Source organism: Crocuta crocuta, unplaced genomic scaffold (assembly GCF_008692635.1).
Source record: "Crocuta crocuta isolate KB4526 unplaced genomic scaffold, BGI_CrCroc_1.0 scaffold549, whole genome shotgun sequence".
Taxonomy (NCBI): Eukaryota; Metazoa; Chordata; class Mammalia; order Carnivora; family Hyaenidae; genus Crocuta; species Crocuta crocuta.
The window spans coordinates 1,326,426-1,345,557 of record NW_027529169.1 but is presented as its reverse complement, the minus strand read 5'-3'; the positions used below and the strand labels follow the sequence as shown (position 1 = coordinate 1,345,557).

The 19,132-nt window shown below is 55.2% G+C and overlaps 2 protein-coding genes across 4 annotated transcripts; one reads left to right on the top strand and one right to left on the bottom strand.

Annotated features, from left to right (window-relative positions):
* Window positions 1-549: 549 nt before the first annotated feature.
* Window positions 550-13,724, top strand: STAT6 (signal transducer and activator of transcription 6). 3 transcript variants are annotated; one of them, XM_077757538.1, is made up of 22 exons: window positions 550-672; window positions 3,333-3,469; window positions 3,868-4,006; window positions 4,303-4,386; window positions 4,810-4,948; window positions 5,069-5,121; window positions 5,329-5,477; window positions 6,019-6,150; window positions 6,277-6,465; window positions 6,767-6,854; window positions 6,991-7,113; window positions 7,679-7,771; window positions 8,143-8,349; window positions 9,587-9,681; window positions 9,777-9,913; window positions 10,239-10,385; window positions 10,598-10,661; window positions 10,767-10,877; window positions 11,072-11,155; window positions 11,965-12,030; window positions 12,122-12,250; window positions 12,341-13,724. In XM_077757538.1, the coding sequence occupies exons 2-22, from the start codon at window positions 3,354-3,356 to the stop codon at window positions 12,528-12,530; spliced, it is 2,535 nt and encodes an 844-aa protein (XP_077613664.1). In that variant the 5' UTR covers window positions 550-672; window positions 3,333-3,353; the 3' UTR covers window positions 12,531-13,724. The 3 variants fall into 3 exon arrangements, with proteins under 3 accessions (XP_077613664.1, XP_077613665.1, XP_077613663.1); XM_077757539.1 differs by having other exon boundaries at window positions 3,330-3,469; window positions 5,090-5,121; XM_077757537.1 differs by having other exon boundaries at window positions 3,330-3,469.
* Window positions 13,652-18,549, bottom strand: NAB2 (NGFI-A binding protein 2). The gene is made up of 7 exons (XM_077757540.1): window positions 18,510-18,549; window positions 16,942-17,815; window positions 16,380-16,513; window positions 16,048-16,099; window positions 15,821-15,953; window positions 15,424-15,615; window positions 13,652-14,527 (listed from the first exon to the last, which is right to left on the bottom strand). The coding sequence occupies exons 2-7, from the start codon at window positions 17,797-17,799 to the stop codon at window positions 14,418-14,420; spliced, it is 1,479 nt and encodes a 492-aa protein (XP_077613666.1). The 5' UTR covers window positions 17,800-17,815; window positions 18,510-18,549; the 3' UTR covers window positions 13,652-14,417.
* Between the last annotated feature and the right edge of the window lie 583 nt (window positions 18,550-19,132).

Genomic DNA, 19,132 nt, shown 5'->3' with positions numbered 1-19,132 from the left:
GCCCCTGAACAAGTTTGCGTGTGGAAGAGGCAGTTTAGGGCCGCAAGTCGCCGCTTGGTATTATTATTAGGTGACTTTCTGGAGAAAAGTTGATCGCTTTTGAGGGGATAGAATAAGTGGGGATCAGGCTCCCCTCCAGTCTGGCTCCAGGGCTCCGAGCCCCAGTCCTGGCTCCCTCGACCCCGTGCTCCCCCACCCGGCATAGGAGGCACACACGCTCACCCCACTTTCTTCCTCTTCCTCCTCCAGCCCACTTTCTCTTCTCTGTGTCGTCAGAGCTCCAGGGAGGGACCTGGTTAGACGGAGAAGCCGGAAACAGCGGGCTGGGGCAGCCAGTGCTTACACTGAGGAAGGAAGGACGGGAGAGGTTGTGTGTGTGTGTGTGTGTGTGTGTGTGTGTGTGTGTGTGTGTGTGTGTTCTTTTCGGTGGTGGTGGTGGTGGAGGGGGGGTGCCAGCAGGGCCAGCCCTGAACTCGCTGGACAGAGNTGTGTGTGTGTGTGTGTGTGTGTGTGTGTGTGTGTGTGTGTGTGTGTTCTTTTCGGTGGTGGTGGTGGTGGTGGAGGGGGGGGTGCCAGCAGGGCCAGCCCTGAACTCGCTGGACAGAGCTACAGACCCATGGGGCCTGGCAGTGCCCGCTGAGAGAGGGAGAAGACAGCAGAGGGGTTGCCAAGGTGAGGGGATGCCTCCGAGGGGGTGGGGGGCTCTGACTTGGAGTGTGTGTGTGGGGGTGGATTAGCGGGGGTCCTGTCGCTACCCTCCCCTGGGCGGGGTGTATGGTCCCTGAGAAACTGTTTCAATTGGTTTTGGTAGCTGGTGGTCCCGGGTTTGGGCAGGTTTAAATTCTCACAGCAATCTGGTATGGGTAAGGCCCAGAACTCCCACCTCCCCGCGCGGGTCACTTTTTCCACACCCCCGCCCCCGCACCTCCAGGGGCAAGTAAAGGCACGGAAAAGAGGGCAAGGAGGTGCCCCTCTGCCCTGGGGGGAAGGGAGGTGGCTGCCCCTCCCTAGAAGGTTGATGCCAGAGGGAGGTGGGTCCTTGACAAGCCCCTATCCTGTCCCCCCCGTAAAGGTTGCTGTTCAAGGGTGTGGCTGGGGGTGAGCGAGCCCCAGATATAGACCTCATGGTGCCCCAGAGGAGGGGGAATTTCCCCCTCAAAAGTGCTCCACGCTTGGCTGCTGTAGACGCCGAGATTTCCCGGTGGCGGCGCGGAGTTAACCCTCCTCGTGCTGAACTGGCTCCACCTCCCCGCCCCCACCGCCACAAACACATATTGGGTAACTCAGAGAAGCTCTTTTGACTTTTGATCCTGTGGTCCCACGGTCAGAGGGCTCGAGAATGTAGGGATAGAGGTGATCGGGTTTAGGCCACGAAGCAGGCTGTTGAGGACCGTGGACGTCCGGGCTCGCCTTCCCGGTTGGGAAGTGTTGGGGAGCACTGGCCCCGCCCCCTCGCGCCGTGGCTCCTCCTTCCGACTAGTCTTCTGGGGGCTTAAAGCTTCAAGTGCCTGCAGTCCGGGCAGGCCCACCGGCAGGGCCACCTGCGTTTTTGTAGGGTGGGCTAGGGAGGAGTGTGGCCTCCCTAATGTCTGGGGATGGAGTAGGGGAGGAGGTTTGAGGTCAGGGCCTTGCCAGGAGGCTGGTCACTCAAGGGGTTAATGGAGGAACGGGAGGCTGCCTTCTGCTTAAGGATTACCTGAGTATTCAGTCGGGTAAGGATAGAGGGTTAAAGGTGTGTACACCGTGAGAAACAGGAGAGGAAGAGAGAAGAGAGGAATGGAGCCCTCCCTTGAGTTTGAAACACAGACCTAGAGATGCCTCAGTCTAGAGTGGGAGGTGGTAGAGAAAGGCCTACTGGAAGACCCTGAGTGAGGGGGGATTCTGCCTTTGTGAGAAAAAAGCTAGAGGGGATAGAAGGTGGGGGGCGCGGGGCATGGGGGACAAGAGGGTTTTGGAGCAAGAGTCTCCAGAGAAAAGACCCCTTGTTCTCTGTCCTTTAGGAGTCTTGGGAGAGATGAGAAGCTAAAAACCCACCAGGAGAGCTTGGGGATACTGGGCTGGGGGAGCCTCGGGGAGTTTCCATCCTCATCTTCTCTCATTTCTAGGAGAGGGGCATTATGGGAAATGTGCTGAGAGACCCCTGGGAAAACACTGGTTGAACTTCCCCACCCTGCAGCCCACCCAGAAGTGGGGATGCACCTTTCCCCCCTACTTCTCCCATCTTCTCCTTTTCTCTCTCCATCTTTTCTCCTCTGCCCTTGGCCTCTAGCCTAACTTCTGGCTTCCACTCCCCAACTTCTAGGCTCTTCACTCCAGGCTTACTGACCCCACTTTTTCTCCAGTCTCTCCCACCTTCTTCCCAATTTCCTCTGCTTTTCCCTTTCCTTCATCTCTACTTCTTCACCTCTCCTCCCACAGCCCCTCCTCCTTGGATGATGGGATCTGGATCTGGAAGGGGCTCTCACAGCTGGATGTCGGTGTCAGTTACACCCTTGGATTCAAATCCTGATTTCTGAACTCACTTGCTTAGTGGCCTTGGCAAGTTAGAGAGCCTCCTTTAGACTCAGTTTCTTCATCTATGAAAGGGCATAATTACATATTTTAAAAATTATTGCAAAGCTCTAATGGGATTATGAGCTTTGTATAATGCCTCATACATAGTAACTGTTTAATAAACGGTAGCTGTTATTGGTCTCCCATTCTCTTCTTCATCCAGCTTGGTAGTTTTCAAATTATCTCATGGAGGCCTGGGGTTTTGAAACCTTTGGGTTTCTGCAGGGACACCTTTGGGTTCAGGGGGTTGGGAGAAGGAAGTAGAAGCAGTAGAGTTCCAGGCCTACCACACTGGCTTTCAAGAGTGAAACTTCAATTTTATACCTTTTATACAACTGCGATTCCACAGATTAAAAACCAAAATCGCCTACTACTTTAAAAACTTCTGGAAAGTTCTGCACTTATCCAAGCCTCATATTTTATGAGATGAGAAGATCAAGGCTCACAGTGGGGAGGTTCCTTGCCTACAGAGCCAGAGCAAGCTCAGAGTGGCAACCTGAGTCCTCTGCCTTCTCTCAGAGAGCTTTCTCTATCCTATGCACCTCCCCTGTCCTCCGCTTCCCACCCCTTCACCCCTTTGTCTACCATTGAAGAGATTACCTTGTTTCAGACAGTGACCAAAGATGTCCCTGGTCTGAGGTGGTCTGGCTGTGAGTGGTAGTGGGGACATGTCCGGACGGTGTCTGGGAGGGCTGTCTACAGGAGGTTGCTGGCTGCCCCCAGAACACAGGCCAGCTTTCTTGGGCACCTCTTGGAGTGGCCTTGTTTCTTTCCAGCAGGCAGCCTCCAAACCCCAGATCATGTCTCTGTGGGGTCTGGTCTCCAAGATGCCTCCGGAAAAACTGCAACGGCTCTATGTCGACTTTCCTCAACACCTGCGGCATCTCCTGGGTGACTGGCTAGAGAACCAGCCCTGGTGAGTCCTGGCTGCCCCATGCTGGTCCTCCCGGGTCCTCCCCCACTCACCTTCCCTCTCCTTAGATTTTCTCTGTCCCATTTTGGGACTTGGGACCCGTTATTCCATGTATAGTGGCCTAGATTTAGCAGAGAGTCTGTGCCACACCAACCAGATTATTAAGCACATTGACACATGGAGTCCTCCGCCCCCTGAGGGGGCTGAGCTATAGAGGAAGGTGGACACTTCCCACAGCAGCTAGGAAATTGAGGAAAAAAAGGCACATGGATGAAGCTGTAGAGGGCCTGGATGTAGAAAAGAATTGGGAAGGAGCTGCTGAGCTGTTTGCTGAGGGGTGCAAGGTCAGTAGAGCTAAAGGGGACCTGACCCAAGGCCTCCTCATCCTGATCTTTCCACAGGGAGTTCCTGGTCGGCTCAGACACCTTCTGCTGCAACATGGCTAGCGCCCTACTTTCGGCCACTGTCCAGCGCCTTCAGGCCTCAGCCGGAAAGCAGGGGGAGGGGAGCGCCATCTTGCAACACATCAGCACCCTGGAGGTGGGGGCAGGGGGATAGGGGACAAGGCTGGGGTGCGGCTGGAGTGGAGCTGGGATGAACATTGAACACTGGAAGAAATTGGATGCTGGAAGCAAATTGGTGTTCCTGTAGTTAGCTGTTAGCTAGTATGCAAATTAGGCTTTAAAAGCATGCAAATGCATGAAAACTTCTGGAGTCTACAGTTGTGCTGCCTTTTCAGTGTGTGTACGGATGGAGGGGGGAGGCGTGGACTGGAGGGGGAGAACAACATGGGTTAGAGCCAGGTTAATCTGGTCTGCCACTCTTCATTTCTATAGAGCATATATCAAAGGGACCCCTTGAAGCTGGTGGCCACTTTCAAACAAATACTTCAAGGGGAGAAAAAAGCTGTTATGGAACAGGTATTGTTAATGCCCCACCTCCCACCCCAACTCAGCTCCCTGGGACTTCAGCCTGAGCCAGGAGAAACTAGGAAGAATTTGAACTTGAGGAAAAGCTCAATGTTTTAGGCCCAGAATGACCAAAGGAGGTACCTGAGGGTCAGAGTGCACCCCCAAGCCAAGCTCAGGGAAGCTTTAAAGTGAGGGACTGAAGGTAGTGAGGTCTGGGGAGGAGAGAGCAAGGGGTGAGAAGCTGATTCTGCTGAGAGAGGTCTTATTCCTGGGAGATTCCAAAAGGCCAGGGAGAACCATCAGAAGAGAAAGGGGACCAGACAAGAGAAGTACTTTGTCTCCTTTTTGCAGAGCAACCTTCTAGGGAGCGGAGGCTAGTGTAGAGAGATGGACAGAGTATCTCACCTCTTGGCGTCTGTCCCTCCTGTGCAGTTCCGCCACCTGCCAATGCCCTTCCACTGGAAGCAGGAGGAGATGAAGTTTAACACAGCCCTGCAAAGGCTGCAGCATCGGGTGGGGGAAACTCGCCTTCTCCGAGAAGCTCTGCAGCCTGGTGCCGAGGCTGGCCAAGGTGGGAGCTTGGGCCTGGCACCTTAGGAGTGCTCTGGGGAGTGTGTGGCAGTGATCCCCTCTTGGACCTCATGCTTGACTCAGGTCTGTCTGTACCCCTGATTTCTACCCTCACCCTCAGTGTCTCTGCACAACTTGATAGACGCTCCTGCCAGTGGAACTGGGCAAAGTGAGGTAAGTGATGGACTGGGAGGTGGAGTTTGAACTCAAAGTTCAGTCTCTGAGGGATCTCAGCTCTGTGGAGGGATGGAGATCAGGCCTCAGAGGGTCACACAAGGTGGTGGGATAGGGGAACACCTGAGAGGTGAGAAACAGAGCCCTTCCCTCGGGGGCTGGGTGAAGAGACTGGGGGGCCCTGGCTCAGGCCTCCACTGCCTGCAGGCCCTGGCCACGTTGCTGCAGGAGACTGTCGGGGAGCTGGAGGCAACCCAGGCCCTGGTGCTGAAGAGGATCCAGATTTGGAAACGGCAGCAGCAGCTGGCAGGGAATGGCGCACCCTTTGAGGAGAGCCTGGCGCCACTACAGGAGAGGTTGGATGGAATGATGGAATGGGAGGGCAGGACTGATGGAATGGGAGGTCAGGCTGGGGGTGGGTGTCTGCTGTCCCTGCTGGAGGACCCACACGCAGGAGAGAAAAACCAGGCAGGCAGGCGTTGGCATGGGCCAAGACTCAGAGAAGCCAGTTCCAGCAGAACTCTTCACATTGTTGTCAGGTGGCGTCCTATACAAGTACGCCCAGAGGAGGGAGCGCGAGCAGGCCCATACTTTTCTCTTCAAGCCCCTTGCCCAGAGAAATGAAAAGCCTTTTCCTATTTGGTCTCTGGGTTCCAGAGTACTGGGGAAGAAGTAGCTGGGTTTCCACAGGGGTCCGGCACAGAGAAGGAACCTCCCACCCAGAGTCAAGGCAGCTCCCACAGCCCTTTCAGCCCTGGTGCCTTGTAGCAAGACCCACTGCCTATCCCACCCCTCCACACACACTCTCCTGCTTTCTTTCTGGGTTTAGGGGTAAGGGGGTTGGGCCGGAGCAGGCAGCCTGAATCCTGTGCCCCCTGACCACTGTCCTGGCCCCAGGTGTGAGAGCCTGGTGGACATTTATTCCCAGCTGCAGCAGGAAGTGGGGGCGGCTGGTGGGGAGCTTGAGCCCAAAGCCCGGGCAGTGCTGATTAGCCGGCTGGATGAAGTCCTGCGAACCCTCGTCACCAGGTATGCTCCCATTAACCCCCAGCCTGGCCTAGAGCAGACCCCCAAGGAAGGAAGAGGGTTGGAGCTGTGGGAAGGGTACCAGGAGGGAGCCACCCACTAACTGCCCTGTGTCTTCACTCCTCGCAGCTCTTTCCTGGTGGAGAAGCAGCCCCCCCAGGTTCTGAAGACTCAGACCAAGTTCCAGGCTGGGGTTCGATTCCTGCTGGGCCTACGGTTCCTGGGTGCCCCAGCCAAGCCTCCACTGGTCAGGGCCGACATGGTGACTGAGAAGCAAGCAAGGGAACTGAGCATGCCCCAGGGACCCGGGGCTGGAACGTAAGCTGGGGCTGGAGAAGGCCTTTTGGGGTGGTGGAGGCCAGAGGATCCCGGGGAACTGGCACCACAAAGAGCTAGGTGATAAGGAGGGAGGACTGTGGGGTGTGTGGACCCCGAATGGTCAAGGCAGAGGAAGGCAAGGGACTGGAATGGGATGGGAAATCATGATTTGGCCAAGATGGGAACTCTCCTTAAGAACCCAAGCAGGGAGATGGAGATTTGGGGCCAGTAGTCCACACCGTTCACCCATGGACTGGCCCAGCTGGAAAGCGCCCACTCACTCTCTGACCTCCCCCGACAGAGAGAGCACTGGAGAGATCATCAACAACACCGTGGCCCTGGAGAACAGCATTCCTGGCAACTGCTGCTCTGCCCTGTTCAAGAACCTGGTGAGGGTTTCAGGGAGCAGTGGCGGAGAGGGGGCAGGGGTCCTCAGACTAAGGGAGTGTCCCCAGAGAGGATGTCAGGAATCCAGAAGATGCTATCTCTGTCCTCACCCCTGCTCTCCTTCACCCCACCCTACAGCTTCTGAAGAAAATCAAGCGCTGTGAGCGGAAGGGCACTGAGTCTGTCACTGAGGAGAAGTGTGCCGTGCTCTTCTCCACCAGCTTCACGCTTGGTCCCAACAAACTCCCCATCCAGCTCCAGGTGAACTGAACCTCAGGCCGCCCAAGCTGGGGCCCTAGGTCCCCTCCATGCCACACACATGCTGGGGCCCTGGATCCTCACTCCTCATGATAGCTCCATACCTTATGTGTCTGGGATTCATGTGCACTGGGACAAAGCGGAGGGGGTGCACCACCACAGGAGCACCAGTGCATCTGCCACAGAATCGTGGTGTGGCAGCAACTAGCATTTATTACACATTTTTTATAGACCAGGGCACTATTTTAAGTCATACACACAGAGTTTTCACAATAACATTATGAGGTAAGTACTATTATTAGCCCCGTTTTACAGATGACTCCATTGAGACACAGAGAGATTGAGTAATTTGCCCAGCTACTAAGTGTTGGAGCCGGCATTTGAGATCTGGAAGTCTGCTTCCATAGCACTGACTTATAACCACTTCTCTACAGTAAGGCCCTAATCGAGCTTCGGAAAGCATTTGATAAATCACCAGGAACTTTTACTATGTTGTGTGAATCCAGTAGCTTCACTGCACCGAAGCCCCCTGCTCCAGTAAGAAGATCCCCCTTCTCACCCCTGCCAGGCTCTGTCTCTGCCCCTGGTGGTCATTGTCCACGGCAACCAAGACAACAATGCCAAAGCCACCATCTTGTGGGATAATGCCTTCTCTGAGATGGTGAGAAAAGACCTGGAATTGGTGGCGGGGAGGAACAGGGTCACTGTGGGCTCTAACATGGCGGGGAAGGGCTGGGGTCAGACATGTTTAAATGGGAGTGGCCTTAACTCCCTTTCATGGACTTTTTCTAACTCTTTCATACTCTCTAACCTCATGCTTTTGTACATCTGACCTCTTTTCATGCCAGTCTTAACAACTGTCATGTTGTAGTACCCTAAACTACTCTTGGAAATGAGCCATCTTTGTGAGCAAGCTCCGGGGGACAATGCCTGGGAAGGGCAGCCTTGGGGAGGTGGGAAGGATGAAGGCGTCTCCTGAGGAAGAATGAGGATGACAGCCTGAAGTGCTCTGTCCTTCTCACTTCACACCAGGACCGTGTGCCCTTTGTGGTGGCTGAGCGAGTGCCCTGGGAGAAGATGTGTGAAACTCTGAACCTCAAGTTCATGGCTGAAGTGGGGACCAATAGGGGGCTACTCCCAGAGCACTTCCTCTTCCTCGCCCAGAAGATCTTCAATGACAACAGCCTCAGCATGGAGGCCTTCCAGCATCGTTCTGTGTCCTGGTCACAGTTCAACAAGGTCATTCCCCTGCTCTTTGGACCTCACACCCCTAAGCTATTCATCCCTGAGGCACTCAGGACCTTCCCAACCTCTGTCCCGAGACTGGCCACTGGGGTCTTCGCAATGCCCCCTTACGTTCATCAGGGAGACCTCTGTCACAGCCCAGGCTGGAAAACCCTTCAGCCTAGGGGGTAAGCCCAGAGGATGTGTTCTCCGGCATCCCTCAGGTTTTGGTCTGGGGGCCCTGTGTCCTCCCTCTTCACCAGTGACTTGTATGACTCATCCAGATTGTGTGTAAACACAGCTCTGATTCAAAATGACTTTGACCCATTGGGAAAATAGTTCCTACTGCAAAAAGCCAGGATGAAATCCCACAGGGACATACTCAGTAATACCAGCTACCGTGTGTTGACACCGTACTACATGCCAGGCACTATGTTTAGCACTTTATGTATGTTATCTCACTTACTCCTCCCAACATCCCTTTGAGGTAGGTACTATTATTATCCCCATTTTACAGACAAGGAACCTGATGCTCAGAGGGGTTAAGTAGTTTGTCCAACGCCTCACAGCAGGTGAGTGGCATGGCTGGGATGGAACCCCGTATTTCTTGCTCTTAGCTACTATATTTTACTGCCTCCAAAATGAGGTGGCTCAGGACTGTATCTGTTATAAGAATGGGGGGAAAGATCTGGGTGTCCTTGTTGATGACCAGCTGGGTAAACGCAGTTATGTACTGCTCTCTTAGCAAAAAAGAAAGAAAAGTCTACATGACCAGAGGATGTGTTAGCAAAGGGAGCAGGACACTCACACTTGGCAAAACCACCTTCCCTGGACTCAACTTCCACCAGGCCTAATTAAGGACAGGTGGAGCACGGTGGTTATGACGGACCCTGGCCTGGACTTCCTGGGCTACATCCCAGCTCTGCCTCTCACCAGCTGTATAGACCTGGGCAAGTTATTTAACCTTTCTAGGCTTTCATTTCTTCATCTGTAAGATGGGATACTTATAGGACATACCTCCATAGGCTTGTAAAGAGCAGATAAATTAATTTGTGGAAAGGGCTTGGAATACTGCCTGGCACATGGTAAATGTGAGGATTGGCTATTGTCATCGATGAGATCTCAGGTCCAGTTTGATCCTTCAGCCCTGTGACTCTCCTGACTGGGCACTCACGGCCCAGTGCCTGTCCTAACCAGGCTCTAGCTCTGGTCCTCCTGTGTTCACACTAGCTCCCCCCACACCATTCCCCAGGAGATCCTGCTGGGTCGTGGCTTCACCTTTTGGCAATGGTTCGATGGTGTCCTGGACCTCACCAAACGCTGTCTCCGGAGCTACTGGTCAGATCGGTGAGTCCCTGCCCCAGTGACCTGAATAGCTGCACCTCTAGTTTCTTCTCCACAGCCAGTGCCCCTACCCCCATCCTCTCCTTCATCCTGGCTAGGCTGATCATTGGCTTCATCAGCAAACAGTACGTCACTAGCCTTCTTCTCAACGAGCCTGATGGAACATTCCTCCTTCGCTTCAGCGACTCAGAGATTGGGGGCATCACCATTGCCCATGTCATCCGGGGCCAGGATGGTGAGGTCACCCCAGCCAGTCCTCTGTCTCTGTGCCTATGCCCTCTGGGGTTTCTTCTGGGAAGGAAATGTCATGGCCTTCCTTGATGCCAACCCTGATCTTCAGGAAGTTCTTCCATAGATCCAAGTTCTCTCCTCCCTTCTGCAGTCTGCCTTCTCACTGTGAGCTCTGTGGGAATGGAGACTGGTGGGTCTCTCTCCCTCAAGACCCTTACCCTCATTCTTCTCCCCCTTGCCTTGGTAGATTGAGAATGAGTCCTGTGGTGGGGCTGGGCAGGGGGAAGAGTGTCTGGACAGAGAGACTCAGGGTCTCTTTCCCATTGTAGGCTCCCCACAGATAGAGAACATCCAGCCATTCTCTGCCAAAGACCTATCCATTCGTTCACTGGGGGACCGAATCCGGGACCTTGCTCAGCTCAAAAACCTCTACCCCAAGAAACCCAAGGATGAAGCCTTCCGGAGCCACTACAAGCGTGAGCTGAAGCTGGCAGTTCTGAATCCTTCCTTTGCCCATCTTTTCCGTACTCCCATTGCCCCTCTCCACGCACACGTCATCCTTGACTTATCTCTCCATTTTAGAAGCCCCATTTCTCCTACTTGCCCACCAACTATTCCCACCTTTTCCACATCCCTTTCTTTCCAATCCTGGGGCACTCCATGTTTCTCCTTTTCTTCCCCACAACAGCTGAACAGATGGGTAAGGATGGCAGGGGTTACGTCCCAGCTACCATCAAGATGACTGTGGAAAGGTAAGTGTGATGCTGTGGATGATAGCTGGGGCCTGGTACTACTTGCAGGAAGAAGTGATGGCATCAACCCTTTGTTGGTCACATGTATCTCCTTGCCTCTTTCAGGGACCAGCCACTTCCTACCCTGGAACCCCAAATGCCTACCATGGTGACCACTTATGATCTTGGAATGGCCCCTGATTCCTCCATGAATATGCAGCTCAGTCCAGATATGGTGTAAGGAGCTTGGGAGACAGGAATGGGAGTAGTCTGTGAAGACAGGCGTTTAGCATGGGCAGCTGGGAAAGCTGGCATTGGGAGCTGAAGCAGGGAACTTTCCTTTCCGTGAAAGGGATTCGCTATCCTGAGGCAGGGGCTAGGGGTGTCCAGGAGAAGGGCTGGCATCAGAGGGATCTGCTTTCTTTCTCCAGGTCCCAGGTGTACCCACCACACTCTCACTCCATGCCCTCATACCAAACCCTCTCCCGGGAAGACATGTTATCAACCTTCCAGGAGTAAGTGGAAGAACCTCTTGGGGATGGGGCGAGTATCCTGCAAGGGTGGTTGGGTATTTGCATTTGTTAGGAGACTCTCCTCTGTGAGAAAGGGGTAGCAAAAATCTAACACTCTGTCTCTTCTGTCCACTCCATTGAGGTGTTAGCCATTAAGATCCAGATTTAGCCGGGTTTGAATTCCAGCTCCACCATTTACTGACTTTGGGCAAGTTCTTAGGTCTGGTGCCTCATCTGTAAAATGGGGAATAATGACAATTATACTAAATACTAATATTGCCTTCCTCATAGGATTGTTTTGAAGGTTAATTGAGTTAGTAATACCTGTAAAGCTCATAGCAAGGGCTATGTTTAGTATTAATATTACCTGTCCTGTTCTTGAAATCCACTGTCATTTATCTGTTGTCTTGATTTTTATTTATTCATCTGTTTTGGCCTTGAAGTGGCCTAGGCATTTTTGTCCCCCAAGTAACACTCTTATAATAATAATCGCAGGTGCTTATTAACTCTTAGTCAAGGCAGGACATCTCCCCTCCTGGGAGTTGAGGTAGGGTCAAGACAGGGGCAGGGGTTTAGAATCACCAGAATCCAAAGAAACATTAGACATTAGCTAATGCAGCCCTCCTCTCCCCCCACCAACCCCAATCCCCAACACATACACATTTTACAGGTGAGAAGACTGAGCTCATGGCTTACCTAAGACTAAGCAGTCAGGAAAAGTTTCTGGAAATTGTTTCCTCATTCAATGACCTTCACTTTGTACCCTTGCCTAGCCTTCCTTTCTCTGACTCTGCCCTCCTTCCCGTTTCTAGACCTCACCTGCAGATGCCCCCCAACCTGAGCCAGATTAACCTGCCCTTCGACCAAGCTCACCCACAGTAAGTGACAGTACCCCTCCTGGTACCATACTCCTCATTCATTTCCAGCCTTACCCCCACCCCTGTCTTATTTACTTTTCTGGTCATGCAGGGGCCTGCTCCCGTGCCCGTCTCAGGAGCATGCTGTGTCTACTCCTGAGCCCCTGCTCTGCTCAGATGTGACCATGGCAGAAGAGAGCTGCCTGAGCCAGCCAATCCGAGGGTTCCCTCAGGGCACCTGGTGAGTGGCAGCCTGCGGGCATTGGCCAGATGGAGGCTAAAGGAGTGGGTGCCATACCTACACTACTGTTTCTCCGCTTCCTCCTTGCAGGGTCGGTGAAGACATGTTCCCACCCTTGCTGCCTCCTACCGAACAGGACCTCACCAAGCTTCTCCTGGAGGGCCAAGGGGAATCAGGGGGAGGGTCCATGGGAACCCAGCCCCTCCTGCAGCCCTCTCACTATGGGCAGTCTGGGATCTCACTGTCCCACCTGGACCTACGGGCCAATCCTAGTTGGTGATCCCAGCTGGAAGGGGAACCCAGAGAGACAGCTCTTCTACCCCCACGGACCTGCTCTGGACACCTGCCCATGCTCCTGCCAAGCAGCAGATGGGAAGGGTGTCCTCCTATCCCCACCTACTCCTTGGTCAGGAGGAAAAGACTGCCAGGAAAATGCACAGTGGGTGGAGCCTATCCACTCCTTCCCTCCTACCACACACCCCTGTCCTCCCCCTTCCAGTGCTGGAAGGGAAATTCAGGTTCCAAAGTGAGACACGCCCCAACACGCCTGCATACGCAGAACACACACACAGCTCTCCCTGGAAGATGGGGCTGAGTAGGAAGGAGGCTGGGCGTGAGGACAGGTTAGGACATGGAGGACTTCTCCGCCCACCTCGAGCCAGGGCCCAGGACACCATGTAGAAATACACAGACACGTGCACACCTTTAACTAGAGGCTGGGGCCTGAGGGGTGGGCTTGGGTCCCAGTCCTGGGGGGATGGAGAAGCAGCTAAGGAGACCCTAACGGGGGGAGAAGGTGGGGGGAGGGGGGGGTCTGTACACCTGGGTTACAGATGTGGGTGATGCCCAGATTAAAAAACAAATTTCAAACAGCCCCAAATTGCTGTCAGATGGAGGCTTTTGGCTACACATAAGAGATTGTGTAGAAGTACGAGGGCTGCGTTTCACGTATTGCTGTGTGAAAGCGTGTGTACCTGAGACGTGTTAATCCATGGACGTCACACACGTTAGTTGTTGTGTCCACAAAGAACATGTATCTATCTGACATTGCCTGCATCACGACACAAGTTTGGAAGTGTGAGACACTGCACAAAAGACACCAGCAAATGTGCTGGCTTCTTTGATGCATGCTCATCCAAATGTACTCAGCTTTAGTGTGTCTGTGGCCCCAGGGGTCTATGTGGCTGTGACATCTGTATGTGGCTCTAGCTTTGGTGGTTCAACATGGCCAGTCCTGCCCAGAGGCGGGGGCTGAGTCTGGGACCCAGGCCCAGGTGTGTGGTCCTCTGAGTGTATTAGGGGGCCCTACCTGCTGCTTCTTTTCTACTTTCCCATCCACTGCCAGCCTCCCTCCACTTCCCCATTCCCATGCCACCCTTCTTCCCTCTTAGGGGCCATCGATCCTAAGCCATAAAATAAATTTTATTCCAAAATAACAAAATAAATAATCTACTGTACACAATCTGAAAAGAAAGACGCTCTAACTGCTCAGACAGGTGCTGCGGTCCAGCCCCCAGCTGAGGGAGACCCTGAGTCCAACCCAGGCCTCCTGAGGGGGCCGGTGAAGGGGACCCCACATCCACCCTCTCCCCCCACCCCCCATGAGGGCAGGAGGGAAAAAGTTGCTGAGGACTGGGGGGAAAGATGGGCACAGGTGGGCAAACTGCAGCACTTGTTAAATTAAAGAAACAAACTAGAAGCACAAAAATGGGGGAGCAGAGGGGAGGAGGAGCAGGTCCAGTGTTCCTGGGCCCCCAGTTGTGGGGGGAAACATTGCCATTTTTAGCTGTTGGACCTTACCAGGGAATTCCCCCTTTCCCCCACGTCCAAACTGAATCCAACTGTTCATACCACTGGTTCAAGCTACAGAGAATGGGAGTGTGTTGTGTAAGGGAGGGGAGAACTCCAAATGCCCTGGAGGCAGAGTCCTTGCCCCCTTGCTTTAGGCAAGGGTGAAGGGGCACCACGCACCCTCCTTGTGTCCTCTTGCCAGGCCCCTGCTCGTTATTGCTTGAAGCCCCATAGTTCAATGCCCATGGAGCAGGTGGGGAGGCAGGAGAAGGGCAGCGGAAGGATCCAGGGTTGTGACTAGATGCCAGGGATGGAGAACATAGGAGTCTATGAGCCAGAAGTCTGAGTCCTGGGTCTGAGGACACCAGCGCGCCCCTCACTGCCGGCTGGCCTCAGCCTCCACTTTGACACTGTTCCTGCGACCTTCCACCAGAGCCGGATGAGGTCCTGGGGCAGGGCATCGGTCCAGCAGCCCTTCCTCGAACTCTGCAAGGAGAAGAGGTAGGTTAGGAGGCTGTGGGGTGAACCATGCAGAGATGTGGCTGGACGGACTGCAGCAGAGCTAGATTTGTTGAATTACTGCCTCCTGCCCACCGCACGTTTACAGGTGCGTGTGGGGGTTCCACACCCAAGTGTGTATGCCCCTCTCCCCTTTCTGGCCGTGTGCAGCTCTCTCTGTACGTGTCTCTCTCCTTCTCCGTCTCCCGCCTCCGTTCCGCTGGAATTTCTGGTTCTGTCAGGAGCTGTGGGGGTGNACTCTCATGCCCCTCAAGTTTCTTAGAAGCCAAATCAGGGGGAGCACAGGAAGCTAGCCTCCCAGCTCCTCCCCCAAAGAAGAGCCCCCCTTCAAGTCCCCGCCCCCACTTCCCACCCACGCACAGTTTAAAAATACCAAGCCAGGGTTGGTGGCTTTGTCTGCTGCATCACTCTCAGCCCAGTCGCTCTGGCCCTCTGGCAGACTCCTCCCTTCCCCCAGCCACACACAAAGCATCCCCCTTTGGGCTCCTCTACTCCAAGCTGGGAAACCCTACCCTGACTCCTAGCCTGCTCTACCCTCCCACCTAGATGGCAGTTCTACCTCCGCTTCTTTTCTTGGTGACCCTGCTTCCTGTTCCCCTAGTCCCCCATTCTCTGTCCCCTTGTTCAGCCCAGCTCCCCCTTCACAGATCTCCATTAGGGTCAGACCCTCCCCTGTGGGAACAGCCCTGCCGGGTCCTCCCTTCCTCAACCCAAGGCCTGGTTGGCTAGCACCCAACCATCCTACTGCCTGCCCTCTCTGGCGACTACATCCCTCTTCCTCCCACCTGGCCCCAGGACACCAGGATTGCTGGGTGGGGCCTAGGTGGTAGGGGTGCTTGGGGACAGCACTGCTGCTGCCTCACCTGCCAGAGGCGGCTTCGCAGGCACACAGGGGCTGAGGCGGCCCACGCGGTCGTGGGAGACGAGGCGGGCTAGCCGCAGCCCCTCATCCATCAGTGTCTGCTGCAGGATGTGGCGGCTCCATAGCCCATGGGCTGGCAATGCCAGAGGCAGGTCAGCAGGGGGCGGCGTCAGCCTTGGGCATGACCCCACAGCTGTGGGCATGGGCATGGATCAGGTAAGGGACTACAGTCAACAGAACCCCCACCCTCAACCGCAGAGCAGACCGGTCGGCCCAGGCCCCGTTGCCCCCATCCAGCCAGGCCTCCCAACCCTGTTCCAGGCAGTTGCCTTCTGGCTCCTTCCTCCCGCCTACTCCACCCCCACAGTGAGAAGAAAAGTGTTCTGATGTACACTCACCCTGCAAGTGTCCATCAAGACTCTCCCCAGACAGGCTGGCGCTGTCTTCTTCCAGGCTGGGGCGGTATGGGGGTGCATAGGACTCAGGGCCTGGGGGAGGCTGCTGGAGTTCAGAATGACTTTGCTCTCCAACCTGCGGGTGCCCCAAATGGGGAAATGAGGACCTAGCAAGAGAGGCGGTTGGGAGAGACTGCACTAACCCCCTACATCCACCCTGGAAAACCTACCTCCTGTTTTAACTTCTTCAGTGGAGGACCACCCAATTCTTCAGGATGAAGCCTGCAAAGACAAGAGGATTAAGGAGGGTGAGGCTGGGGAGGGACACATGATGGGGGAACACAGAATCTGGTGAGAAGCATGCGTTACTTTAAGAGTACTTTAAGAGAGGACCTGAGACGGATAGGAGGAGGAACCGGACTGCAGACAAGTGGACTTGGCAAAAAGCAGGACATGCAGGACAGGAAGCAGGCTTACATGCGCCTCAACTGGCAGCTAGGCTATGTCCCAGCTCCTTGGCAGGAATCTAATTCAGAAAGAACCTGGGAGAAGAAAGTCTCACCTGGAGCCCTTCAGGGAGGACAGGTAGGTGCTCTCTCGGGCCACTTGGCGAGACAGGGAGAAGAGCTCCACCCTCCGCAATAAGAGCGTGTTATCCCTCATGCAGAACTGGGCAGCAGCCTCATTGATGGTCAGCTGTGGAGGGGGCCACCAGAGCGGTCAGAATCCTAACTCCCCACTGCCTCGCCCAGACCTCCTCACACCCCTACACGAGTGGACAAATGAAGCCCATACATTAGATGCCTGCTTAGGATTTGACACTATGCAGCTTTCTGAAGAAGGAAGACAGAGGTCAGCACCACAGCTTCCCGGGGAATGTCCAGAGCCGCCTCCACCCATGGGTTCCTGAGCAGCGTAGAGCAGGACACCTGGGCTCCTGCCTGTATCTCTGCTTCCCTCTCAGTTGGGGAGGAAAGCATTGCAGCAGCTGGGACTGGGGTGTATGGGTCCTGGGATCTTGGTCAAAGGGCAATGAAACAGACCTGAAGAGTATGAAGATTCTCCAAGGTCAGTAGATTGGGGCCTGGGAGCCAAGTGCAACGCTACGAGAATGGGGTCCTCACCTCATGCAGGCTGAGCTGCTTGCCCTCCCGCCGCTTGGAGTCAAAGCGGCCATAAATGATGCTGTATTTGCGGATCTCCTCCTCCTTCTGGCTGTCATTATCGTCCATCTCAAAAATGTGCCCCACGCTCCGTGCCAGCTTCTTGTTCAGCTTCAGCAGGGACGTTACCTCCCCAGCATCACCCCTCGGGAAGCTCCGGAAGATCCTCTCCACGCTCTCCACCACCATGCGTACCATCTCTGGTTCCAGTCGATCCGGACCACCCCCAGCTCCAGCTGCTGCCAGCCCCCCAGCCCCAGTCCCCTCAGGGACTCCTCCCCCTGCAGGTGGGGAGAAGGGGGGTGAACCTGCCTCCTCTTCTCCTCCCGCCCCAACGTCGGACTCTGGAGTGCTCCGTCCTGGCCAGATCCGGGGGTCCCCTGCCCCAGGTCCCCCAGGCAGTGGTGACAGCTTCTCTCCAAGTTCAAGGGGGCTCTTGGGGCTAAAACTGCGGGCACTGCCTGCCTTTTCCCCTGGGCTGCTGTGCCCATTGCTCATGCTCCCTTTCCGGGTGCCTGCAGTCTCAGAGATCTTGAAAAGTGGAATGCTGGAGACAGGCACGGCAGGCACCGGCTGGCTGAAGAGCCCTGGATTGGTGGCCCATTCTCTCAGTGCCTTCTGCAGACGCCGGACATGGAGGGGCTTGGTGGCCATGCCCACAAGTGCCATGATCTCCAGGAACTCCTCCTCACCGGCCTCACACAGTTGCTGCACATCGTCGCCTCCCTGCTGGATGAAGGTCTCATAGTAGGAGAGGAGATTGGCGCGCTGCAGGACCCGGTACAGCTGCAGCTCCCCCAGTGTCCGAGGCAGTGCCATGGCTCGGGCACCGGGCCTGGGAAGAGAAGCGCAATAAAGAGAAAGGAAGGCAATCAGTACAAGTCCCCCTGCTGGGTAACAGCCCACACTTGCAATTGTCCTCTTTCCTATCTGCTTCTCTTCCCCTCCTCTGAAGGCTCCCGCTGCCCAATACCCAAGGCTGCGCACAGACGAAAAGACTCAGGCATTACCCAGAGGCATAAACATGCCAGTGCCATCAGAGACTGGCCACAAGTACCAAAAGCCAGCCCAAGATCTGCTGAAGTCGAAGGCTCTTCACCACCTTTCTCAGCTTTTACTTCTCTGGACTGGGACAAGGAGACCTTGAGCACTGAGGCCGGCCAGCACACCCCTAGGATTGCTGGACCTCCTTCTCACCCAGAACAGTCTTCACCGTCCACCCTAAAGATCCAGCAGTCTCAGCACCACTCAAGGTGACTTTCCACACTGAGGTGAACTAGGACCTCCTGTCCTGTCCACAGTGGACACCAGGGACCACTGCTGGCCAGTTTCACTATCTGGTGGCATCCTACCCAGGGGGTTGAGAGGGAGGGGTGTGGCCCTTTCCCACTCAGCAAGCCAGGTGGACCCCTGCTCTGCTCAGCTCTGCTGAGCTGTTCCCAAAGACCTCCCCTCTCCTCGAGGACTCCCCCCCCTTGACTGCCCCATACTCCTTAGTTGGCCCCTCTCCCAGCAGTGACCTTCCCCACCTGCTGAGTAGGTGGGCCAGTCCCTTCGGCTCAGGCAGGAGAGGAGTGCCTCAATTGTTCTGCTCTGGGGCCCGTTCCGCCCACACACACTCCCACAGTGGCAGCGTCAGTGGGCGAAAACCGCCCCGGGGGCTCCCGCCTACCCTCCTCTCCCTCATTTTCCACCCACACCTCTAAGTGGAGCGGAGGCGCGGCTCAGGGCCTCTTGAGGGAGGGGCTGCACACCGAAACTCCCCTCCGTGTGCTGTAAATAAAGCTACAAAAAGAAGAGGGACGCCTAAGGCTTGCCCTGCTTCCCCACAGCCCTGCTGATGCTCTTCCTTGCCTTGGAGGCGCCGGCTTCTCCCGGACCCTGGGGCCCGCGTACTCCTTACCAACGTTAGTCTGAACCAGCGCAGCGGCCCTTCCCCAGCCCTGTTACCAGACAGAGCTCCAGGGCTTCCCCTGGCGCTTGGGGGCCCCCACATTCTTTGCAAGAGGCTCACATGCCGGGTCATGCCGGCAGAGTAAACGGAGGATAAAGAATTAGGTACTACTCTTTCATATCCAGCTTCACCCGCTCCCTACCTGCTCCCAGGGCCCCCTAATTCAAAGACGCACCCCCTTTTCCACGAGTCTCCACA

What these genes read in the sequence shown, in the direction of transcription:
- NAB2 (XM_077757540.1), bottom strand. Translation starts at nt 17,799, where the DNA reads ATGGCACTGCCTCGGACACTGGGGGAGCTGCAGCTGTACCGGGTCCTG. An exon ending in AGCAGCTCAGCCTGCATGAG is followed by an intron (nt 16,514 to 16,941) that starts GTGAGGACCCCA and finishes CCCCCTCCACAG; the next exon opens with CTGACCATCAATGAGGCTGC. An exon ending in TGAAGAAGTTAAAACAGGAG is followed by an intron (nt 15,954 to 16,047) that starts GTAGGTTTTCCA and finishes GGGCACCCGCAG; the next exon opens with GTTGGAGAGCAAAGTCATTC.
- STAT6 (XM_077757538.1), top strand. Translation starts at nt 3,354, where the DNA reads ATGTCTCTGTGGGGTCTGGTCTCCAAGATGCCTCCGGAAAAACTGCAA. An exon ending in CTGCCCTGTTCAAGAACCTG is followed by an intron (nt 6,855 to 6,990) that starts GTGAGGGTTTCA and finishes CCCACCCTACAG; the next exon opens with CTTCTGAAGAAAATCAAGCG. An exon ending in CCTGGTCACAGTTCAACAAG is followed by an intron (nt 8,350 to 9,586) that starts GTCATTCCCCTG and finishes ACCATTCCCCAG; the next exon opens with GAGATCCTGCTGGGTCGTGG.